Source organism: Panthera leo, chromosome A2 (assembly GCF_018350215.1).
Source record: "Panthera leo isolate Ple1 chromosome A2, P.leo_Ple1_pat1.1, whole genome shotgun sequence".
Lineage (NCBI taxonomy): Eukaryota > Metazoa > Chordata > Mammalia > Carnivora > Felidae > Panthera > Panthera leo.
Window position 1 is genome coordinate 58,556,010 of NC_056680.1, and position 22,541 is coordinate 58,578,550.

The window sequence follows — 22,541 nt, forward strand, 5'->3', positions numbered from 1 at the left end:
CCTCACACTCTGCCTACCACTCAGCTCCCTTTCCTCATGCCCCGAACAGGTACACTCCCACCACCTGCCTCCCAGAGCTACGGGCTGGCCATCTGCAAAAAGTCGGATCCCTCACCCGTCGATCGCTGTTAGTGCAGCTCTATCCACCTCTCGTAACAGCCCCAACTTCCCTGAGGAGGCGGCAGGCCAGGGGCCACGAGGAGATGGGGGCCATCCCAGGCTGGTCCGGGGCCCAGGTGTCACCACCTCACACCAGCCAGAGAAGCCTCCCAGGTTCGGGGATGGCCATCACAGGCCAAGGCTGCTGCCTGCTGCCTAGAGCCCCGAGCACACACAGCAGCTGAACCCACCCCCTCAAGCGGCTGCTGCGCAGCCCAGGGTCTCCATCCTGGGCCACCAGGGAGGGCTCCGTGCAGGCCCTGGCCTGAGCGCCCACCTCTCTGCTGCTGGCACTCAACCCCCATGCGTCCACCCTGTAGCAGCAGCACGCTTGACACATGAGCAGGTATGGCAGTGTCTGCTGTGCCAGGGATGAGTCTGTGATTGGGCACACTGGCCTCTCTGGGACCCACAGGACAGAGATGGGGCGCCATCCCCCCGTTCCAGCTTGGGAGCCGCCACCCTGGCCTTTCCCGCAGACCCCTGAGCCCACAGCTCACATTTCTCTGACGCCTGCAGCCCCTGCCTGCCAGAACCCATCCCACTCTCCAGGGAACCCCCCTCCTGCCCTTGGGGTTTGCCCACTCTCCGTTGGGGGCTTCAGGGAAGTGGGGCACATGACCAGGAGTGGCGTCAGGGATCGGGCAGAGCTGGGCCTAGTGGGGAAGCTGAGCTTGCCTGTGGTGCCGGCCCCGTCCCCACAGGGAGAGACGCCTGAAGACACAGGAACCCGTGCTGGAAGTCAGACGCACCCCGGACCTTCCCTGCGCGAGAGCCTACGCGATGTCTCCCTGCCGGAGCCTCTCTGAGCTGACTTCCACCGCTCACACAGCAGGGTCATAAGGGACACATGCCCCTCCTTAGGAGGCTGGGCTGTGGCCCAATTCCTGAGAATTCCCGAGACAGCCCCTCGAGGACAAAGATCAGTGCCAACCAAGGTATGCATGTGCTGAGGGCCTAAAGACAGGGCCCCTCCTTGGTGCCGTGCCTGGCCCCACAGACGGTCACCACGCCCATCCTGCTGATGAGTAATCTGAGACACAAGAAGGCTGGATGCCTGTTCAAGGTCCTGCCACCAAGAAGGGTCATAAATGCAGGCGCTCTGGCTCCAGAGTCTGCATCTCAAGCAGCACTCACAGAGGCTGTACTCACCCCAGAGCCCGTCAGGCCCTCGCCCACCTGCCTGAGACCGAGCATGGCATGACCAAGGTGTCGGCAACGTTGAAAACCAAGCAGAGTCGGTGCAGAAGACGGGGCCTGGCTTGCAGGTGGCAGCAGCTGCAGCAAGGCCCCTCCCCCCCGTCCCGGCCACGCACCTTCCTTGCACTCCAGAGCCACACGGGACTCCAGGTTGTCCATCTGTAGCTGCAGCCGCTTGAGGGTGCGGTCGGCGTCCCGAGACTTGCGCTTGTAGGCTATGAGCACGGCCACGATGACCAGCAGCAGGAGGCCTCCGCCCCCGCCAATGCCAACGATGGCAGGCAGGGTCAGCAGGCTGTCCGAGTACACCTGCAGCATCCCTGGAGAGAATTCGAAGCCACCAGCCCGGACCTGTGGGTGGGGGTGCAGGCCGCTCAGGAGGCCCCTCGCCCACACGGAGCTCTGGAGGGCCCCTGGTACCACGCTTGCTGAGTGGCGGGGACGTGGGGAGTCCGGGCAGGTGCTGGGCCCACCCAGGGGCACCAGGGCTGGGCGAAGGCTGAGTTGGGCTCCATCTGGGCCACAGGTGAGTCTGGGGCTCAGCCACAAAGTTGGCGTTGCCCTGGGGAGGCAGGGTCAGGGGGTCAAAGGCAGGTGCCCAAGAGACCAGAGCTGGGGCTGGATCACGGATGATGGGCGGGCCGTGGACGCACCGTGACCTTGTGCTGCCCCGTGAGGTTGGGGGACTCGCAGAGCAGCTGGGTCTCTGACACGGTGAGGGCGCAGGGTGTGGAGCCGATGAGCACCGTGTAGTTGAGCCGCGAGTTGCCAGGCGCAGGTGGCAGGAGGTTCCGGCCCTGTGGGCATGGGCATGAGCCAGAGAGCCCCACTGCCCCGCAAGTCCCGCCACCCGGTGCCACCACCCGCTGACTCTGGCCCACCTTGAGGATGAGTGGGGAGCTGGGCTTCAGTTCCAGGAGGCCCGTGGGGCTGAGTGGCTCCAGCACAGGGTCCGGGTAATAGAGGAAGGAGGAGGAGTTGAGCACCAGCAGGGCACGCACGTCGTCCATGATGAAGCCCAGCTCATCCGGCCGCTCCCCCAGCTCTGGCGGGCTACGCGTAGGGTTGTCCACCGACGGGGCACGGCACACCATGGTGGTGTCGTTGTACACCAGGCAGCTCTGGGGACACAGGCATGGAGGCTGGGCTGGCCGCTCCCCACAGAGTCAGACCCCCCCAGCAGGGCCGAGGGGCTGCGGCCTCCCCTGCACGTGGGGCTCCCCACCCGGCCGGGTAGGGCCACTTCCTTCCCTGGGGTCCATGCCCCCCTCCCCACATGGCACGAGCTATGAGGGATCCCTCAAGGACTCACGTTCTCCCTCTCGACGCCTCCATACTTGGCCCGGATGCGGGGTTCACGGACAGTGGCCAGGTTGGTGCCCGTGATGGTTAGGAGGGTCCCTCCGCTAGAAGATGGAGTAGGGGGTCACAGGGGGAAGATGGACTTCTGCCAAGGTCCAGCGCACGTGGGTAGGGCCACACACTCCAGTCCGCCCCCCGAAGACAGCTCACAGGTTAAAACCCCTGTGCACTGGACCTCTGATTTCGGCCACCACATCTCAATGCAGACAGGGTCCCCTGTCCTGAGAGGGCGGCTCTGGGCACCGTGAAGAGTGCAGCATCACAGAGCTTAGAAAGGAGTTTGTTTCCTCGATTAACACGGACACCAAGTTGTCACATCCAGGGCACAGCAGCGGTCTCCGTCTTCACTCACTTTTCCTTTATTCTGCACCCACCCCCAGAGACAGACTCGGGCAGCACAGAGCAGGTTCAGCCACCCCCTCCCAGGCTGAGAAGCAAGAGAGAGAGGCGGGTACAGGAGCTCCACCCTCAATGGCACCACACAGGACCAATGGGGCTGCTGGGGCTTGGGGCGGGCTGGAGGGGCCCACCTGTTGATGCTGGGGCTCGGGGCGGGCTGGGGGGGCCCACCTGTTGATGCTCCACTCAGGGTCGATCTTCAGGATGGTGGGGTCCTCCGTATAATTGTACTTCACCTCAGGGTTGGTGAGCTGAGCACGGTTGATGTTGATGACGATGGGCGCACTGCCGGGGCTCTGCCCAGGGGGCGTCAGACACCGGATCTCTCTGGAGTTCCTCCTAGAGGGGCCAGGGGACAGTGAGGGCGCAGGGAGGTGCTGGAGCTTGCCTCCAAGGTGGGCTAAGCGTCTAGGCTCCATCACAGACAGGTGTGTGGGCAAGTCACTGGACCTCCCCGGGCCTCGCCTGCCCGCCTGGGACACAGAGCCACCAGAGGCCCTGCTCCTGGTCGCTGATGACTGTTACAGCCACTTTCCCATCAGCCCTTCTTCAGGGCCGGGGGCATGTCTCCCAGAGGGCCATGCTCAGCACCAACTCTGGTGAAGGGATGCCCACACCCTGCCCCACCTCCATGCTGTCTCCTGATCTGAAAACGGAGCCACCCCAAGCCTGGGCCATGAGGAGGCAGAATGAACCGGCCAGGGTGGTGGGGGCGCTCGGTCACCCCCGCCAAGCAGCCAGCCGGTCACTGCCTGCACCTGGGTCCCTGTCCCCTCGGCTCCTTCAGCACAGCCGGGAGGCTCCGCAGCCGCCAGGCCCGCTCCTGCGGCAAGGCTGCAAACACCGATAATTAGTCTGATAGCGGATAATTACCGCAGGAAAATATTTAAAGGGCCGTTCCATTATCATCCCTAATCTAAAATTATCCACTTCAAGCCTCGGGGCTTTTGTCAAGATTTCGTTTTTCTCTCTTAAGAAAATTTTTTTAAATACTTGTGTTCCCAAGGGATCCCCCTCACCCCAGAACAGGGCAGTTGTGCCCCCCTCCCTTGGGTCCAGGCCCGCCCACTCCCCCAACACTGCCCGCCCTGCCCTTCCCACTCTAGAGGTAGCCTGTCTCCATGGTAACACTCTCCGCCTCTGGTTTCTATGGCGATCACCCCAACCAGGCTCTCCACACCCCCCCCCCCCTTGTTTCCTGGGCAACAAGAGGGGGCATGCAGCCATCTGAACCAACCACTACCCAGGGAAGGTAGGCCTTGCCCCGACCCCCTACCCCCCATCTGCACCCCATACCAGGAGAAGGAGCAGGGCCGGCCGCCAACAGACACAGCCACGTCACTGCCTGCATTCAGGTGGCTGCCCTCGATGCCAATCCAGGTGCCCCCGGAAAGAGGCCCTCGGGCAGGGCTCACTCGATAGAAGGTTGGAGTCTAGGGGGAAGAAGGGACTTGCATGAGGTGCAAGGAAGGCCTGTCCTGGGGCCAGAGGCCTGCTTGCACCCCCAGCCATGCCTCAGGCCCTGTGTTCAAGGGCTCCCAGGCACGGCCCACAGTCAGGGCCCGAAGTATGCAGCAGGGACCTGCAGTTAGGCCTTGGAGACCAGGAGGCTGAGGGGAGACCAGAACAAAGGTGTTGCTGGTAAGGGGGCCCACGGAGGACCGGGAGCTCAATCCAGCCCCTGCACAGCTCCCCTCAGCCACTGGGGGAGGACAGGGGTCCAGTCCGAGAAGGGCTTACCACGAAGGTGAAGCGCTTGGGTGACAAGGCCCGGTAGTGAGGAGAGCAGTCTCGCACGCACACCTCCACTAGGGCATCGTGAGATCGCACTGTGCTGGCATCTCCGATCTCGCAGACGATCCTGGGGGGCACCAGGTGACCTTAGCGGGCTGTGGGGTCCAGCCTGGGTGTCGGGACCCCCTGCCCACCCGCCCGCTGGGCCCGCCAGGCTGCACTCACTGCTCAGCACTGATGTACTCGCTCTCCACGGGGCTGCACAGCACCTTGCCCACGCGCACGCCCAGCCGCACGTCCTCAAAGCGCAGGCCCAGGTTCTCACCCGTGATGGTGAGCCGTGTGCCTCCTTGCCGCGGGCCCGTCTCGGGGAACAGCTGCGGAGAGGCCGAGGCTGGGACACGGGTGTGGACCACCATGGGCCAGGAAGGGCCCTGCGCGGGAGGCAGCCGGGGGTTGGGGGGTCCGTGTCTCTGCTCAGGGCTGGCAGGCCTGCCTACCTTAAGGATCTTGGGGTCAGCGCAGCGGCTGCTGCCGTGGCGGGCATGCATCCAGGCGGCAGGTGCATCGGCGGGGCAGTGGGGGCGCAGGGAGCACCGGCGTTCGGCCACGCACCAACCGCACTCGAAGCGCGGGTCGGCCTTGAGGCAGAGGCCGCAGCTCTCTCGAAGGGCCGGGCACTTGTAGAGGTGGGCTGTGGGGAGGGGCACGGTCAGCTCGGCCCACCCTCAGCCCCACCCTCCGAGGCAGCCCACCCAGCTCACCCTGGATGTTCTGAGGGTTGTCGATGACGAAGTCACCGTTCCACACCACCGACAGGTTCACGGGCAGGTCGCTGATATCATTGCCCTCGTAGGAATACTGCGGGCAGAGGGCAAGCAGTCAGGCCACATGCATAGCCTAGACTCTGAGGTCGCGGGCCACTGCCCATGGCAGTGAGTCAGGGCCTGCATGCCCCTCCTGGCTACCTCTGGGACTGGCCCCTGGAAGCAGGCTTGGCAGGGCAGAGCCTACGGGCTCTGCCTGTCCAGAATGGCATTTCCAATCTGGACCCAGAAATCCCAGACAGCCACCCACCCACTAGCCAGCCTAGAGGGCTAAGCTGTCACACGCAGCTCTCCCTCCACCACAGCCCAAATGTGCACGCGCGTGCACACACACACGGGGAGTTTTTTCTTGGTGGCCAGAATCCCCACTCTCCAGCCAAGGCCCTGTCCCCAGCAGCCACATGAGGCACACACTCCAGAGTGACCACCCACTTCCCCCTGCAGTCTGCCCCACCAGGAAATCAGGACTCCCCAACTGGCCCCCTTGGCTATGCGTCACGGGTTCTCTACGAACCTCTGTTTCTTTGTCTGCTGAGTGGACTCAGTAATCCCTACACCAGGCCTGCCCTGAGGTGTAAGATGTGTGCCCTGAGCTCTGGGCACAGGCCAGCAGGAAGCACCAGCAGGTGAGTCTCTGCCCCCTCACCCTACCCCTGGATGGGCTGGGCTCAGGGACAATACCCCTCCCCAGGGAGCCCGGGCCCGGCGCTCCCAGCTGTGTCCCACTTTCTGCAGCTGAGGACCTCCACTCCATCCCAGAGCAATTCATCATTATTTTATCTGCAGGAATTTAATTGGATCCTATCAAATTCCCTGGTACTCCCTTTTCCCTTTCAACACAGTCACCGGAAAGACAAATGTGGGCCGGGGGGTTGGGGGAGGGCAGGATGGAGGGGACAGAGGCTCAGGGACGGCAGAGAAATGGGGCAGGGGAGGCACCAACAGACAGCCGGAGATCAAGGGGAGGGTTGAAGCAGCCAGGCCACAGGACCTGGAGAGATGCAGGTGTAAGGTGTGACAGAGTGAGGAGAGAGGATGGGAAGCACAGGGCAGGAAGCTGCAGGGACCTCTTGGGCCAGCTGCAGGGCACAGGGCCTGGCCAAGTGGCGACCTGCCCCCAGGAGGCTGCTGGGACCCCCTGCCCACCCCGCTGGACACACGACGTGCTGGTCAAGGAGTCACCACCATTAGCAGGAGGCCACACCTCTGACCGTAGGCCTCTCCCCTGGGATTCTCTCCGATGACACTCTTCCTGAACAGAGAAACTGAGGCCTGCCAGCAGTCACAGAGCCAGCCAGAGGAGAGCTCAAGTGGCCTTCGGACCACCATGCAACACCACTCCCCCACATCTGCCAGGGAAGGACTTGGCTTTGCAGAGATCACCATCACTAAACTCCCTGGACTTGACTAAAGGCTTTAGAACCATGACCCTATCAGGTTCTGGACTCCAAAAGCGTTTGCTTCCTGGCCCTGAGGCAACACCACCAGCTGATGCGCCAGCCACTGTGAATACTTTCTGGGGCTGGCCCCAGGACACACAAAAGGAGCTGAGCGCTCGGTCACTGTCGCCCTGACGGTGGCCCTCCTGGGAGCACAGGTGAAGGTGGCACGAGGGCGTTCCCACACACCAATCTGGCCTCCTCACCCACGTCAGGAGACCCCACGCAAAGCCACACGTGCACTTCCCACCCTGTTTCTGAGTATCCTCTCCCACATCTGAGATGTGCATCTGCCAGTCGCCCGGGTGGCTCTTGGCACATCTCCATCTGCGGCCCTCTCACCCACGCACCCAGGGGGCACCCGAGGCCGTGGCCCCGGCCTGCCAAGCCTGGAGTGCCTTCTGAGCCATCCCGGCCACCCCTGACTATGCACCGCCTTCGCACTAAGGGCAGAAACCGGATCCTGAGGCCGTGAGGGTGACGGGCGCAGTCCGGCACACGGGGCTCCAGGAGCCACCCCGCCTCACCGAGGAGTTCTGGCACTGCAGGCTGGAGCTGTTGAAGCGCAGGGCGGTGACGCGGGCCGGGCTCCCCGGGATGTGGAAGAGGCACTCGTACCCACGCTGGCCCGACTGCGGCTGCGGAAGGTTGCGCGCGGCCAGGGTGATGGGCTTCACCACGCCCACCGGCACGTAGATCTGGGTGGAGGGCAGGATCTGCGGGCAGTCCTGGGGACGACAAGGCTTCGGCTGAAAGGCTGGGTGTGAGCGTGGTGCCCCCTACTATGGCCCAGACCCCCGTCTGTGCACAGAGCCTGCGGGCAGGCACCCCTGGGCCCATTTTACACACTGGCTGACTGAAACCTCAGGAACTGCCAGCAGGGCTGGAGGCAGGAGGCCTGAGTTCTGCACCTGCCAGGCTATGGCCACATACTATAGGCCCTCTCACCTGCGGGCCCAAGTGCCCCGCCTAGCACGCTATGACCCCACTGTTCAGCACCGAGGGAGCCCCATCTGGCCCACAGCTGAAAAGGCCCTTGAGGCAGAAGCAGCTGAGCATGGGGCGTTGGGGCTTGAGCTCACAGCTGGGGGCCCAGGGAGCATGTAAAAATAGCCAGAGCTGCGCAGAAAAACAGCCCAGGGCCCCCAGGGCCAGCATTTGGGCAACAAACTGATGCAATGGCCCAGCTTCCTTGCAGCACTGCCGGCAGGAGCTGCGGGAAGGGAAGGCCCCGCGGGAGCTATGCTGAGCTGGGCTTTAAATAGAGATGCTGAAAACGGGCCATAATCCCCAAGCCCTGCAACAGCTCCCACGGCAGGCACAGGCCCAGGACTGGCTCTGCAGAGGTTCTGGGGGCCTGAGGAGGGGCCCGGACTCTGGCAGGGACAGACAGGCAGGATGGCCACTAACTCCCGGGTCTGCAGGGATGCCCTCCCTCCCCTCCTTCACCCCGGGGAGAGGCAGGTGATGGGGACATGTACGCAGAGCTACCGTCCACGCGTTCAGGCGCCCACACCTACACCAGCACTTCCCTGGCCATTTGACGGGGTGCCCAGGCCAGCCCCCAGGCCCAGGGACCCTCCTGCTGCCTCTCCAGCCTCTGGCTGCCCCTCCTGGACCCCTGGCAGCCCTGGCTCCTTCTGGCCACCAGGACTTGGCTCCCGTCACCCCCCAAGCTCACACGTCCCTCTGCAGACACTATCTCTGCTGCCCAGGAGGCCCTGGTCTGTCCCGGGCTGTAGGCTCTGTGCCCGCATCAGGCTGGAGTCTGGCTGAGGCTGTTCCCTGGCACCATGCTCCTGAGGGGCCACCTCCCAGCAGATCCAAACCAGAAGCAGAGATAGGAAGAGGGGAACCTGAGGAGGAGGAGCCTGCTCCTTCCAAGCAACAGGACTGGTCAAGTTTGGGCCTGTGTCATTCTCCTTAGAAAAGTCCCCATAAAACCCGGGACTACGGCTGAAGACGGTGTATCATTAGGATGAGTCCCTTCCCACGGCAACCTCCCTGGACCCCATGACCACCCTCAGCCCAGTCCTGAACCCTCCTCAGGAGGGTCTGCATGTGCTGTTCCACCCAGGCCCATGACAGCCCTCCCTGAGGTCCCCAGACTCTGGGGTCACTAACCAGCTTCCTGCTGCCCCACGGCCCCTGCCTGCCCTCAGGACACCTGTGCCCAGCTCCTCATGTGGGCCACACTCCGAGGGAAGCCCACTGCCCATCCCCACACCCTGGCTCTCACACCAGCTGCTCACCCAGATACTGCTCCCGCCAAATGCCCAAGGTCCCTGCCTGTTCCTGGCCTGCCCCTGACTGCCACCTTGTCCCATGATGGGCAATGTCACAGCAGGGAGGGGACAGGGGCCTGGGGGGTGATGGTGGAGGCTGGTCAGGGGAGGCTCTGTGAGGAGTGGCCTGAGGCACGCTGCACCTCTTCTGCCCCCACAACCACCCTCCTGCCCCGTCCAACCACGGGCATGGTGCCCACTGCGAACAAGGGCCCTGGCCTCCAGTTCCGGCTCTGTACCCTCTGACAGGATCCCAGGTCGGCCGGTCCTGGTTCCGAGCGCCTCGGGTTCCAGGAAAAGTAGCCTGGCTGTTCATAAATAAAGTCAGAGCCCTGCCCAGGCTCCAAAATAATTACTACCTAATTACTATCAATTACTATGTGGTACCTCAAATGACTCCGAAAACCAACCACCCACCCTGCAAGTCAGTCTGATGAGTTCCCTCATCCACACGGATTCTGGGCGCCGGGCCTTTCCCGCCTGCCCACACACCTCACCGTATCGGGTGGACAGTCCCCCTCTCCCTGCATCGTCCCTCGGGCATCCCTTTGGTCTATCGCCCCCACACAGAAGCCCAGGTGGGAGGCCTTCCCTGAGGACCACGAAGCACATCAAGAGGCCGCCAACAAATGCTACTGGTTGGCCTCGGGTCAAGGTGGCCTTGGACAAGGTCCCAAATAGCACAGGCCTCTGGCACAGCGTCCCGGCCGCCCATGGGAGCTCTCCCACTGCCAGCTGCAGGCGACACCTGGCTCCACCACGCCTCTCAAACCCTGAGCTCCTCAGGCTGGCCTCACCTCAGACACGTTGACACGGCCCTCCAGAAAGGCGCAGTCGGCAGCGTTGTGTGTGCACACGTGGCGGTATTTGCACCAGTGGCAGGGGAAGGAGCCGTTGACACAAGACAGGCAGCTGCGGGGAGAGGGCAGGCGTGCTGAAACCGGGGCGACCTGTGGCTCCACCCAGGGGCCGCACGGGGCCGCATCACCTGCCTGCTACTTCTTCAGCAGTTCACAGTGCCACCTCAGGACCTTTGCACTGGCTGCTCCTCCATCCCGTGCTTCCCTCTCTTTGCACTGCCTTTTGTCCGGACCCTGAACACCTGACAGTCCACCCCAGTGTCTGCTGACACAACCTTCCTGGTTACGGACGTGACGAAAGCCTGCGCTGTGCACCGAGGTGACCACTGGCCACACCAAGTCACACGTGACAACAAGCACTGGGAAAATGTGCCGGTGCACGTACAGAACTGTCTTTTAAATTCCAATCTCATCTTAATTAACTTGGGTTTAAATTTAGGAGGGAAGCCGTCGCTGCAGGGCCCAGCAGAGCCGTGGCAGACATCCGTCTCCCTGACCAGAAGGCAAGTTCCGCCTGGCAGGCGCTTGTCCAGTTCTCTCCCACACGTCCCCAGGGCCTAGACAGGTCCCTGCGGCGGCGCTCTGGCCTGCGCAACCTCCTGTGGCTGCAGCCCTGTCATCTCTGCAGCCCCCATGGACCCACTTACACTGGAGAAAACTACCTCTAGCTTCTCCCAGGGACCTCCCAACCCGCCGGCCACCCTGCTTCTCCCGAGACCCTCAATCCCCTCCAGCTCCAGAGTCCTGCCCGCTGCTCCAAACATCCCAGCCCACCCTGGATAGAGAGATCATAACCTAGTAATATCAACACCCAGGCCCTCAGTGGGCCCCCACGAAGAGGCAGGCAGTCTGCCGGTCAGCCAACAAAGGCACAACTGAAACCCAGGTGCCTCTGGCTCTGTGGCTGACCCATACACCTGGGTGGGCCCCCCGATCCCACTCCTCACACGTCAGCAGCTTGCGAGAGGCCGGCGAGACTCGCCTTGTTTGAATCGGTGCACCTCGCTCCCCTCCCCTGCCCTGCTCTCACAGCCCCGGCCTGAGCCTCCTCTCCATCTGCCGCCTGGAGGCCGTGCCCTCGCCGGCCCCCCTGCCAGGTGAGAGACTCTTACGAGGGCCTCTCCTCCCGCCCTGACCACCAGGCCACACAGAGCCATGCCCTGCCCTGCCCTGCCCTGCCCTGCCGGGGTGGTCAGTGCAGGAGTCCCAGGACACTCACGACTGGTGGACGCTGCAGTTGTAGAAGACGAAGTCCACGGATGCAAACTTCTTGCCTGTCTCCTTGGACTTCAGGTAAAGCTTGACCACCCGCTGGTCTCCTGCAGAAGCAGCACGGGCCTGAGTCATCGGGCCACCCGGGGCTGCAGGCCCCAGGACCCTCTCCCAGGGTCAGCCCGGAACAGGGACAGGCCTTGCCAGGGACCCTCCCCCCTCACCACCTGTATGGCCCCTGGCTGCACCCCTCCCCCTCAGACCCTGGGAGCCTCCGATGGACAGGCAGCTGCGGCCCCATCTCCCAGAGCAGGCACCTGCTCCTTCCCCTGCCAGCCTACAGTGACCACGCAACACCCATTCACAGACCCCACCAGGACGGCTCCAGGTGCCGCTCTGACCCCCGCCCACGGTGGCACTCACCCTGGCCTCGTGTGATGGGCGCCACCTCCCGAGCAGAGGGCGAGCGGCAGTGGATGCGGCCGTCCTCCAGGATGCTCTCGGACTCGGTGAAGTCCTCAAAGGAGCAGTTGACGCCGGCAGAGAGGTCGGGCACGTTCCAGGCCTGCAGCACAAGCTGGGCCCCACAGGAGGCTTCGGTGAGCAAGGAGCTCTCGTCCCCCCCCCCCACCCCAGCTGGTCGCCCCGACCCCGCACCAGGGCAGCCACGCTCACCGGAACCTGAGACATGGTGACGGAGACGTTTCGAGGCTGCACCGTCAGCTGCACGCACTGCAGCAGGTCGGAGGCGAAGCGCTGGGGCTCGTCTGCCCGCTCACAGGCGTCCTGCCGTGAGCAGCTGCGGGCAGAGGGTGCTGGGGCTGGGCGTGGGGGAGGAGGCCAGAGGGGCACCCCGACCCTCCGGGCCCTGCTCAGCAGGGCTGTTGTCACCCACGCTAAGGGAAGCCCACCACCTGTACCCCGCACCCCGTCTTTCGTGGGCGGCGCTGGGCGTGCCATCACTCAGCCAGTCAGGCAACTGCCAAACGCCCTGCCCAAGAGAGACCCGGAGGTGCTCAAAAGGGAGCCGTGACTGCCTGAGGTGCCCGGGACGGCCACGTGGGACTCTCCCAGGTCAGAGGCTGCCAGGCAGGGGTGTCCGGGCCCTCAAGACTCACATGCTGTGCAGGACACACCAGCCACAGTGGGGGTCCCGCGACCCCAGGCACAGCTCGCACGATGCATACTGCACACAGCTCTCCACGGGCACACGAGTCACCTGGCAGCACGGGAAGCTCGGCGTCAGGCCCCCGCGAGGCTCGTCCCCGCAACCCCTGCCAGCCTCACCTCCTCACCGCCGTCGCGTGTGTGTGTGTCCTGTTCCCACACACGAGCGGGGCCCCCGTTTCAGGCCGCTCTCTAGCATGTTCTATTCAAAGGCTAGTCCTGAGTGACCCTGACTTGGCCAAATCAGGCTAAACAGGCCAGGGCCCTCTGCTGGGAGGCAGCAGTCAAGGAGCAAGCAAGTCAGTGCAGGTGAGACATCCAGGGAGGAACTGACCACTCCAGCCAGAGTCACTCTCCCATCTGTCCGGATTCTGAGTTCTCCAAGGGAGCGTGGGCTCATCAACTCCAGTCCTAAGCACAGAGGCAGGCTGGGCCCCTCTTACCCCGACCTCACCAGCTTGGATGGCACTGAGGTCCTCAGAGAAGTGGAATGACATGACAGCTGGGAGAGGGGCATGTGGTCACCAGGTTGAGAAGGTCAGAGGCTGGCTCCAAGCGCTAGGCTGGGAACACAAATGCGCGGCCTCGATAAGGTGGGCCAGGACAGGTGCCAACCCCATGGAGATGGGCAGATGAGGCCGGTGCTGTGCGGGCCCGCAGCCCGAGAACTCGGGGCCCCAGATGTATGCTCCCAGTCCTCAAATGACACCAATACTCCCACAAAGCTCTTATTCAAGTATCTGTTCCTGTGGATATGCAATTGTTCAGGGAGAAATTGGGAATTCCAAGTCTGACCGGGGAAAATCTGGAGCCAGGGTGGACAGAGTAGGCCAATGATGGGGGCAGACCCACCCCCCAACGTGTCCTGCAGTGGGTCACCCACCTGCTTTTCCGTCATGGCATAGAGGTATTGGCGGTCGGGGCTGAGGACCAGGTCACGCAGGATAGGGCTGCTCTCTTGGGCCACCACACTCTCATAGGCCAGGGCTGGCCGGCCGCCAGGGTTTCCCAGGTCTACCAGGATCTGTGGCAGTGAGGGATTAAGTGGGGCTGGGCCAGCAATGCCCAACGCTGGCCCAGCCCCACAACTACTTAAGGTCAGGGGTCTGGAGCCCCTCCCCCAGCTGCCCCCCAAGCCCCGCAAGGACAAGGCTGAGGCTTCCAACCACACCACGGAGGCCATGGGGGACAAACTTCAGCCCCGTAGGCAAGTCCTGACCTAGCCCCTTCATCCACGAGAACAACCACAACCCACCACCTGTCACCGGCTGTACAGCCAAGCCCTGCACAAAAGTGGCAGGGGCCCCACTTTCCTTGGGGCCAGGCTGGGTGCCCCAGAGGAAGGCATATTTGTGCAGGGGGTAGAAAGGCACGAAGAGGCAGCAGGGGCCTTCAGGCAGAGTGAGGTGTCCAGTGTGGCTGAGAAGTGACACCAGGAGGCTCCAGGGCAGGGAGGTGGCATGGGAGTGAGGGGCCCCAGTGAGGTCCTGGAGTGGGGTGCACCCCAGCAAGAAGGCAGGAGGGCGGGCGTCTCATCGGCATGGAAATATATTCCAGATCCCAAACAAACCGGGCGCTAATTAGCCAGCTCTTCTCTGCAGCTTACGATGCTGCAAGTATTTTTAGTTGCTTTTACCAAACAAATGTATTTAATTAACAGAGAGACCCAGGGGGCTTTCCAGAGACGGGACTCATGGGGCGGCGTCTGCCCAGCTCCGCCAGTCCCAGGCAGGCTCCCAGGGCACAAGGTGGCCGGCCCTGCTCAGGCCCGCCCCTCTCTGGCTGTGACCCAGCAGCCAGCCCACCTCTCCACCACCGCCTCGCCCCAGGCTCAGCCCAGCACCCCTCCTCTGCACCCCCACACTGACAGGACAGGGCAGGTCTCCTTGGTGGGGGTGGCCCGTGGAGCTGGCGAACGCCCCTGCGCTCTGCGCTGGCCAAGGGCGGCCAGCCAGGGTGGGGCGCTGTGACTCTGGGCCAGAGGCTGCCGGCTGAGGGAGAGGGGGAGGGCCGCATTCCTGAGAGCCCGAGGCCACCCCCCACATCCGCTCAGCTGCCTCCCAGCCAGGCAGGCAGGCTTAAGTCAAACCAGACCCGGAAGAGCTGAGCCCTGAGCTGGGCAGGGGGAGGCGGCCACAGGCCCGGCCTGGAGCTGCCCAAGTGGCTTCGGCCCACGGCCTCCAGGAAGAAGGGGTGCTGGGTGAGGGGCCGTGGCAGCCCAGCCTCAGCGCCCCTGTGGGTGAGCGTGGACGGGACCCCAACCTGGACCCAGCCGGCCCCACGAACCTTCCGTCCTCGGGGGTGGGCAGTTGCTGCTGGTGGGGAGTCTGCAGCCACAGGAGAGCTCAGGGAGGCCAGCAGTGCCACCTCTGGACACCCACACTGCCTGGACCCAAGGCCCAGCACATACACCCAGCTGTGCAAGCGACATGGTGCGCTGACCCGCTCTCTGCCTATTCCCCTACCTGTGAGATGGTGATGACAGGCACCACTCCCCCTGCCAGAGCTGCTCTGAGAATTAAATAAGGACCAAGCCACTGTGCCAAGAAGAGGGGACAGAGGGCGGCTGGACCTCAAGGCAATCACCAAACCCCAGCAGCCACAACCCAGGCCTGGCAAGGCCAGCCTGGACAGTGGCCAGGAAGCAGGGGACAAGGAGGTCAGGAGGGCAGGGCCTGTGTGCAGGCCGGTGCACCCGTGGGACCCAGATCTCCAGCCCTAGTCTCAGCCCAACTGATCAAATCAGGACTTCGGATTTCTCCCAGAGCCCTGCCTTACACCTGTGCCCCCTCCCTGCAGGTGCCTCCTGCAGCCACCCAGAAGCACAGGCCAAACCCCAGCCCTCCCAGCACCAGGCCCCCTCCCCCAGTGCCCCAAGCCTGGCCCCCCTCCACAACCAGATACCAGGGATGGATGCCCAGGAGGCCTTGACAGCCTGGCCTGACCAGACCTCAGCCCCTTGCATGCAGGGGGCGCTCAAGAAGTGTCTGCTGAACAGGGACACTCGAGGGGCCCTGCCTCACCGAGACACACGGACCACCAGTGTCCATATGGTGCTGACTCTGACCAACCCCCTCTACCAGGCCTGCTGTCTCCCTCCCTACTGAGGGCTGAGGGCATGGGCTGGGGCGTGGACGTCCTATCCAGGGGCACTCACAACCCAGCAGGGACAAGGGAAACATTACAGGGAAGGGCACAACCAGGGAGCACACCAACAGGAGCCATGGAAAGGGGCAGGCAGAGAGCAGGATCCTCCGGGACGTAAGAGAGGAGGCAGGCCAGAGCCAGACTCTGAAACGCCCCGCCCCTGGGCCGGCAGCACGCCGACTCCAACAGGTGGCACCCAACAGCTGCAGTGGGGAGCGTGCATGTCCAGCTGTCCATCCGCCACGCATCCATCTGTCCACCCATCTGCCCAGCACAGGGCAGCCCCGGCCCTCAAACACGCAGAGGCAGGCCCCAAGGAGCTGGGACATTTCTGGAGAAAGCAGAATAAGTGGGGGTGCCAGGGAGGCACAGCTAGCAGGCCCGTGGGTGGATGTGACGTGGGTGACAGGCTCCACACTGTATACTGAGTGGCCACCGTCCAGGCTCAGCAGGGCCCCTGCATGCACACGTGTGACTGTCGGATGGGCAGGTGTCCAACCCAGCAAAGACCAGTGCTCAGGACATGCCTGCTGTGTCACAGCTGGTTTTCAGGCTGCAGGGCCCGTGCAGCACAGACAGGTGAACCGAGACTTGCGAGGCCCTGGACTGCCACTTGCACCTGGGGACATAGAGTCTGCTCCAAAAGCGGGAGGAGGGATGCAGTATGCTGCCAGGAAGGCATTCCAGGGACAAGGGGCATGCAGGGCAGGCACAGGGCCAGGCGGCTGGCAGGACAGCAGGACATATGCCACGCTGCCGGGAGCACACGTGCCGATGCCACTCCCCTGCGCACAGCTGTCCGGTCGAGGGCCACCCACCTGGGGATGGCCCACCCTGGGGCAGCCGGCCCGCAGCACACACAGGAGAGACTTCCGGCATCCCCTGGGATCTTCCCTCCCACCTCCAGCTGTCACCTCTGTGCTCTGCAAACCCTTCCCCAAGACTACCAGAACCTTCCACAACTAGCCACGACCACCTTCCCTCCCATGTCCCACCACAGAAGAACCTCAGGGTCCAAACTCGGCTCTGTCCCTCTGCCATTGGTGCCCTTCCCCACACCTGCTGAGAAAGGACGCCTCCTCCTCCTGCCTAGATGGCTGGAGAGGAGGTGGCCAGCCTCCCAGGGCATGCCTGATGGGCTACACCACGCCCAGGCACCCACCCGCCCCTGGCTCTGACCCAGAGGGACAGAGCCACTCCCGTCCAGCCTCTGGCCCAGCCCTCTGGCTCACCCACTTCTCCAACCTGGGTTTTTTTTCCCCTGTACCTTTGTACGTGGGGGAGTCCCCTACATTCTGAGCTGAGGCACAAGGGCTGTCAGTGCCCCCAGAGAGGGGCCTGGCCCCAGCAACCTCTTGGTGCCAGGACCAAAAAACACTGGGCCACACACGCACCACCACCATGAGGCATCAACCGCCTGTTCCCACAGACAGGCCAGGGTGCAGTTTCACCTTCACCCCAGGCCAACAGGTCCTGGGGACCCAGGACACACGGTAGGGGGTGGGGGGGGGTTCTGCAAAGAGAGCCCTGTGCAGGGCCAAGGGGAAGTAGCCAGCAGCAGGTGGGCAGCCCCTGGCCCTGGGGCCTAAACCCTAGGCCAGCCCAGCCGGCTGCCCCCGCACCCATCACCGCGTGGCTCTCGCCAACTGCTGCGGCCTGGCCAGGTCAGCTGTCCGTCCAGCCCAGATCTAACAAAGAGCCCATTCTCTGTGCCGAGGGCGGGTGGGGGCACTGGGAGGATGTCTGGGCCACGCAGGCCGCTTGCCAAGGCCGGCACGCGCCCTAGCCGCCCGGAGGCAGGGGGCTGCCCAGCTTGGCCCCGACCAGGGAAAGGAAAGAGTTCCCTGCTCTACCCATCCCGAGATAACGGCCCTCGTGTCCCTATCTGTGGAATAGTGGTGCGCTGACTAAACCAGAGAACAGGTGAACAGGACCCCAGGTGATGGGACAGGCAGAAGATGGGAGGACAGCAGCCAGTGAACCGGCTACAGGGCTGGGACTCCATGGGTGTCTTCCTCCTCTAGTACGTACAGCTGCCCAGCCTATTCCCAGCCCCCTGGGCAGCAGAGTGGTCCTGGGAGGGGCTGCCCTCTCTCCTTGAAGGAGCCCATCTTCCTTCTCCCGGTGAGGGCCGTGTGGCCGTGTGGGTGAACCCAGCTCCTGGGCCCCTCTCATCCCCTCACCAGCTGCCACAGGATTCCCCCCACCACCCCCGCTCCCTCCAGCTGGGGGCAGCTTCCAGGCCCCTTCCTGGGACCATTCTCACAAAGGCCAGGAGGAATTCGATATTGGAAAAGCAATTAACAATTTCCTCTTGGCAGTACTTGGGTAATTAAAACATGATTTGCAGGAGGCCCAATGGCTCTAATTGGGCCAAACACACCTGGCGAGATTGGGAGGGAGAGTCCCAAGAATCTTGTCTTTTTCAACCCTAGCCCTCAATACAGAGGAAAGCAGACACCAACTAACATAAACAGTGGTCCTCTTTGACCCTTGGTCTCCTCATCTGCCAGCAGAAATCCACCTCACAGGGCTGTGTTAGATAGAGTTCAGAAGCTCGTGGTTCCAACAGTAGGGGAGGAAAGTCTGCTTGGAAAGCTGCCTGGAAACTGGGCCCCCAAGGCTAGATGCTGCCATGAGGTCGAGGTGCACAACCACCCTGGGGAATCTGCCTCACGGCCATGGAGGCCACACAAAGCCGGGCCACAAGGCAACACAGATCACACGGCCTGAGCTTTGGCCCTACTGTTCTCTCCTTCCAGAATGCCCTTCCTGGAAGACCCCTCAGTGGGGCTGTTCTAGTCTACGTACCCACCTTGCTGCAATGCCACGGGTTCCCACGCCCTGACCCCTTAGAGGACAGGTCCTGGAGGTCAGGGACCTATCTGTCCATGGGCGGGGGAACTACACACTGCAGGCAGTAACCCTGGACCTTCACGAGGTCACCTCTACCAAGCCAGGCCCACAGCTAGGTGCACACAGGGCTGGGCACAGGGTGGCCACTGCCTGCCTGCGCCCGAAAGCATCATGCTCGTCAAAAATGCCTAGGCGCCCCTGCTGTGGCTAAGGCCTGATTGGCCAGACCCCGCAGGAAGGTGGGCCTGTAGTGTAGGGCCAGGGGCGGGACCCTCCATGCATGCCTGTGGGCGACTGCTGACCACCGACGGAGGGGCAGAAAAGCAGTGCTGGCACTGGTTCTGGGACAAAGGGCAGGGGAGTCACTAGACAGACCCAGGGCGGGAATGAGAGGCCCCTGCGCCCTCTGGTGCCATGGCCCGGAGAACCAGAAAGAGCATAGCATGTCGTCCCCAGGACACACACACGTCCCCCAGGGTACCGGGCAATACCACCAAAGGTTCCAGGGACCACGTCCTTAGCAGGAAGGGGCAGTGCCCCACAGTGACCCACGGGGCTCCACAGGCACAGCAACTAAGACACACGGGAAGCAGGCGGCCGGGACCCCTCTACTCTCCGCTAACAACACTCTGGAGGGTAGAACTCCACCAGGACCCAGTAACCTGCCCCAAGCATGGCTGTATGAGATCAACCACTCGGCCAGGCAGTACCACACCTAATCCTGGAAATGGCAACACCGACAGTTCTAGAGCTTCAGGACAGGAGGAGAAGAGAGGCCCAGCGGCCCTGCTCCCAGGTGGAAACTCAACAGCAACGCGGCCCTGCACGCGCGGAGCCTGTGCCACAGAATTCACGTGGCAGCACCACCACTGCAGACCCACAGGGAACAACGCTGGGACTGCCCCAGGCGGGAGGGCCCCGTGCACGCAGGTCTGCAGTACACGATGTCATCACGACACAGAATGGAGCACGCCTGCCCACGACAGCACGGGCGAGCCCCACCAATGGCAATGAGGAAGGAAGACAAAAGACGACGTGCTACATGACCCACAAAAAACCCCAAACTGGCACAACAGCCCTAGGGACGGAGGTCAACCAGTAAAGTGATCCTTGGTGGGGGGAGCGACCTTCCCAGGGACAGGGGGCCTGGCGTGCTTCCCATGACATGCTCCAGGCCACACACCCACAGCTGTGTACTTTCCTGCAGATACATCACAACTGAGAGTGGACGTCAGTCATACACTAGGCACGTGCAGGAGGCCGCGGACCTCCCTGCCCCACCCCCCGCCACGCTACAGGCAGCCGCGTGCTTGTGCTCAGGGCTCACGTTCCAGCATGATGAGGACACCCGCAGGCATGGTCACCAATGGTGCAGGCTGCCCCTCGGAGCCTCTGTGGGCCTCTAGAGGTCAGGTCACTGGGAGTCAAGGGCATCCCCCTGCCACACAAGATACAAATCCAGGGAGGTGGTGCCACTCCCTGCCGCTGAGGAGTTCGGGGGCTGGGGGCCTGGTCCTGCCCAGGATCTCTCTCGGGGCCAACATCTTTCCCCCAGCCCCTCAGGGGCTCCCCAGTCAGCCTCCCGCACAGACCTGGGCTGGGGGAGCAGGGACCCCTGCTGGACGCGCAGAGCAGGCTCTGACCCAGGACAGGTCCCTGGTGCAAGGACCGTGAAGAGGCCCACACTGCTCTATGCAGGTCTTGGAAACACCACCAGACTCCCAGGATCTCTGAATTTCAGCATCCTAAGGAGAGTGGAGCGGGGGGGGGGGGGGGGGGGGGGGGGGGAAGGGGAGTCCTAGGGGAACGGGAAAAGCATCCAAGGGGAAGCTTCTAGAGCCGTGAGGCCACTGGAGGTTAAGAGGTATCCCTGTCACTGGCAGCCCAGGCCCAGAGCAACCCATGCAGATGCTCAGCAGCTACCAGCACGGCTGTGATGCTGCAGAGCCAGGGAAGAGCTGGGGCCCCGGGGCCCAGAGTGCTGCTGCCACAGCCGTGTTCCTCCTCCACTCAAGGATCAGCACACAGGAAGGAACGGCAGCCTCCCCTGGGCTTCCCAAATGCCCCCAGGAGGCACAGCCCACCCAGTGCTGAGGGATAAAAACCAAGGCCCCAGCAGGAGGGAGCTTTGCCAGGCAGGCCCCCCTGCTAGCCAGACTCCAAAATGGCCCGGCCCAGCCCTGGAGCCCAGCTGGGCGGCCATCCCGCGGGTCCCACCCCAAGGCCAGGCACCCTGCAAGCCAGTGATGCCACAGCCCAGATCCCCATGGTCATAAACTGGTGGCCCACGGCACCCTTAGGTTGACCCACAGTGCCTTCTAAAAGCCCGTCATTAGTTGCCAATGCTTAACAATAAGAGATCTCACACAAAATGCGGATTTCCAGATTCTCTTGAAAAACCGGATGCTCAGGCAGACGGGGCCCGCTTTCTCACCTGGCACAGCCACCAGAGCGGCAGGGCTGTGTTCCTCAGCCCAGCCCCCGAGCCCTGCAGCAGGGATGGTGCCAGTGCAGGGCTAGTCTGGCGGTGCCCCTCCCCCGGCCCAGGAGGCAGGCACTGTCCCCACTTCTGCTCTGCAGAAATGGAGTCTAAGAAGGCCTCCAGACTGCGGCGGGGCAGAGCGGGCACCCGCTGGCAGGAGCCTGGGGCGGGTCCTCTCCCCACCCACGGTGAGCACCTGGACGGACTCAAAAGAACTCAAACCAGGGGCCACCCTGGGGAACTCCTGCCAGGGTCCAGGGGTCCCTGGTGGCCATTTGGGGCATTGGGGGGAAGGTAACACGCAGGACTGGGGATCTGGGGTATCAGCCCAGGAGGACAGGCTGCCCCTGTTGGCGGGGAGGGAGGCAGGTGGCGGGCAGAGCCTCTGGGGAAGACCAGGGGAGTCAGGGAGCACTCCCAGCCAGCCCTGAACAGCTGAAGTTGGCAGGTCCTAAATTAATCAGTTACAATTTCACACAATGTTCGCTCGTTCTCGTTCGGTGGGGCCCGGCAGAGGGCCAGCCGGGTCCCTAGAGCTCACCAGTTACTTCTTAAAGCCCAAGAAGACCCAGGCCTGGGGAAGATGAGGGTGTCTTGGGCTTTGTCAGTACAGCAGGCCTGCCCCCAGGTCAGCAGTGGGCAGGGGTCCCCGGGGCCCAGGCTCTAGCATGTGACGAGGACAAAGGACAAGAATCAGGGAGAAGGCAGTGCTGAGCTGGACCGGAGGGCACCCCGTGGCCCGTCCTGTCCTGGCTCAGGCCCCTGGACCAGAGCCACTCCCACCCCCAGGGTGGGTCAGAACGACACGGTGGGAGACACAGGCTGGGCCCCAGCTGAGGAGAGGCACGGTCTCCCTTCACAGTGGGTCAAGGCTGGAGGCCTGGCAAGGGGGTCTGGGGGAGGTTATGGGGCTGGGGCAAGCAGAATGGCACTGGTACCTCTTCCCCCAGCCCCCACCCTGCTCCAGACCTCCACCCGCAGAGGGGCCCCAGGGAGTGGCATGGTGTTCAAAGGCACCATGAGCCCTAGGCAACAGGGAGGCAGAGAGAGCGGGACAGCCGTGCTCCCCACAGGAGCTGGATGGAGCCGGACCTGTTCCCAGGGCAAGGCAGGGCCAGGCAGTCACTGGCTGATGCGCTGGGCTGTGGGAAGAAAGAGCCCTGAAGGCTGGCAGCTCAGGGCAGGAGTGGGCAGTGAGAGGCTCTTGGAGGTGGGGCTGCCCTAGACCCCGGGCTTCCTCAGAGAAGGGACACTGAAATCAGAGCCCCCGTTTCTTTTCCAGAGAACAAGGAAGGAGACTACAGTCATGAGCAAGGACCCTGGAGCCAGTAAGCCTGGGCACATGCTGCAGCCACCATATGCCTCAGTTTCCTCATCTGTCAAAAGGACGGCAGGGTTATTGCAAGGACTCA

At 63.3% G+C, this 22,541-nt stretch overlaps 1 protein-coding gene and 1 long non-coding RNA gene across 3 annotated transcripts in view; one reads left to right on the forward strand and one right to left on the reverse strand.

Moving 5' to 3' along the window:
- The window catches only part of PLXNA1 (plexin A1), a 48,595-nt gene that overhangs the window by 14,963 nt on the left and 11,091 nt on the right, over positions 1–22,541 (reverse strand). The window contains exons 4-20 of the mRNA XM_042912611.1: positions 13,528–13,668; positions 12,596–12,696; positions 12,153–12,276; positions 11,901–12,054; positions 11,485–11,584; positions 10,203–10,317; positions 7,648–7,848; positions 5,619–5,715; positions 5,355–5,548; positions 5,080–5,231; positions 4,861–4,981; positions 4,417–4,553; positions 3,292–3,459; positions 2,672–2,765; positions 2,241–2,480; positions 2,013–2,156; positions 1,476–1,710 (exon numbers count right to left, since the gene is read on the reverse strand). Coding sequence (XP_042768545.1) covers positions 1,476–1,710; positions 2,013–2,156; positions 2,241–2,480; positions 2,672–2,765; positions 3,292–3,459; positions 4,417–4,553; positions 4,861–4,981; positions 5,080–5,231; positions 5,355–5,548; positions 5,619–5,715; positions 7,648–7,848; positions 10,203–10,317; positions 11,485–11,584; positions 11,901–12,054; positions 12,153–12,276; positions 12,596–12,696; positions 13,528–13,668 — 2,518 coding nt within the window. The remainder of the gene's footprint in view (positions 1–1,475; positions 1,711–2,012; positions 2,157–2,240; positions 2,481–2,671; positions 2,766–3,291; positions 3,460–4,416; positions 4,554–4,860; positions 4,982–5,079; positions 5,232–5,354; positions 5,549–5,618; positions 5,716–7,647; positions 7,849–10,202; positions 10,318–11,484; positions 11,585–11,900; positions 12,055–12,152; positions 12,277–12,595; positions 12,697–13,527; positions 13,669–22,541) is intronic.
- LOC122204859 lies at positions 4,286–7,117 on the forward strand. 2 transcript variants are annotated; one of them, XR_006195808.1, is made up of 3 exons: positions 4,286–4,372; positions 6,126–6,307; positions 6,898–7,117. It is a non-coding gene; the product is annotated as an uncharacterized LOC122204859 (long non-coding RNA). The 2 variants fall into 2 exon arrangements; XR_006195811.1 differs by having other exon boundaries at positions 6,942–7,117.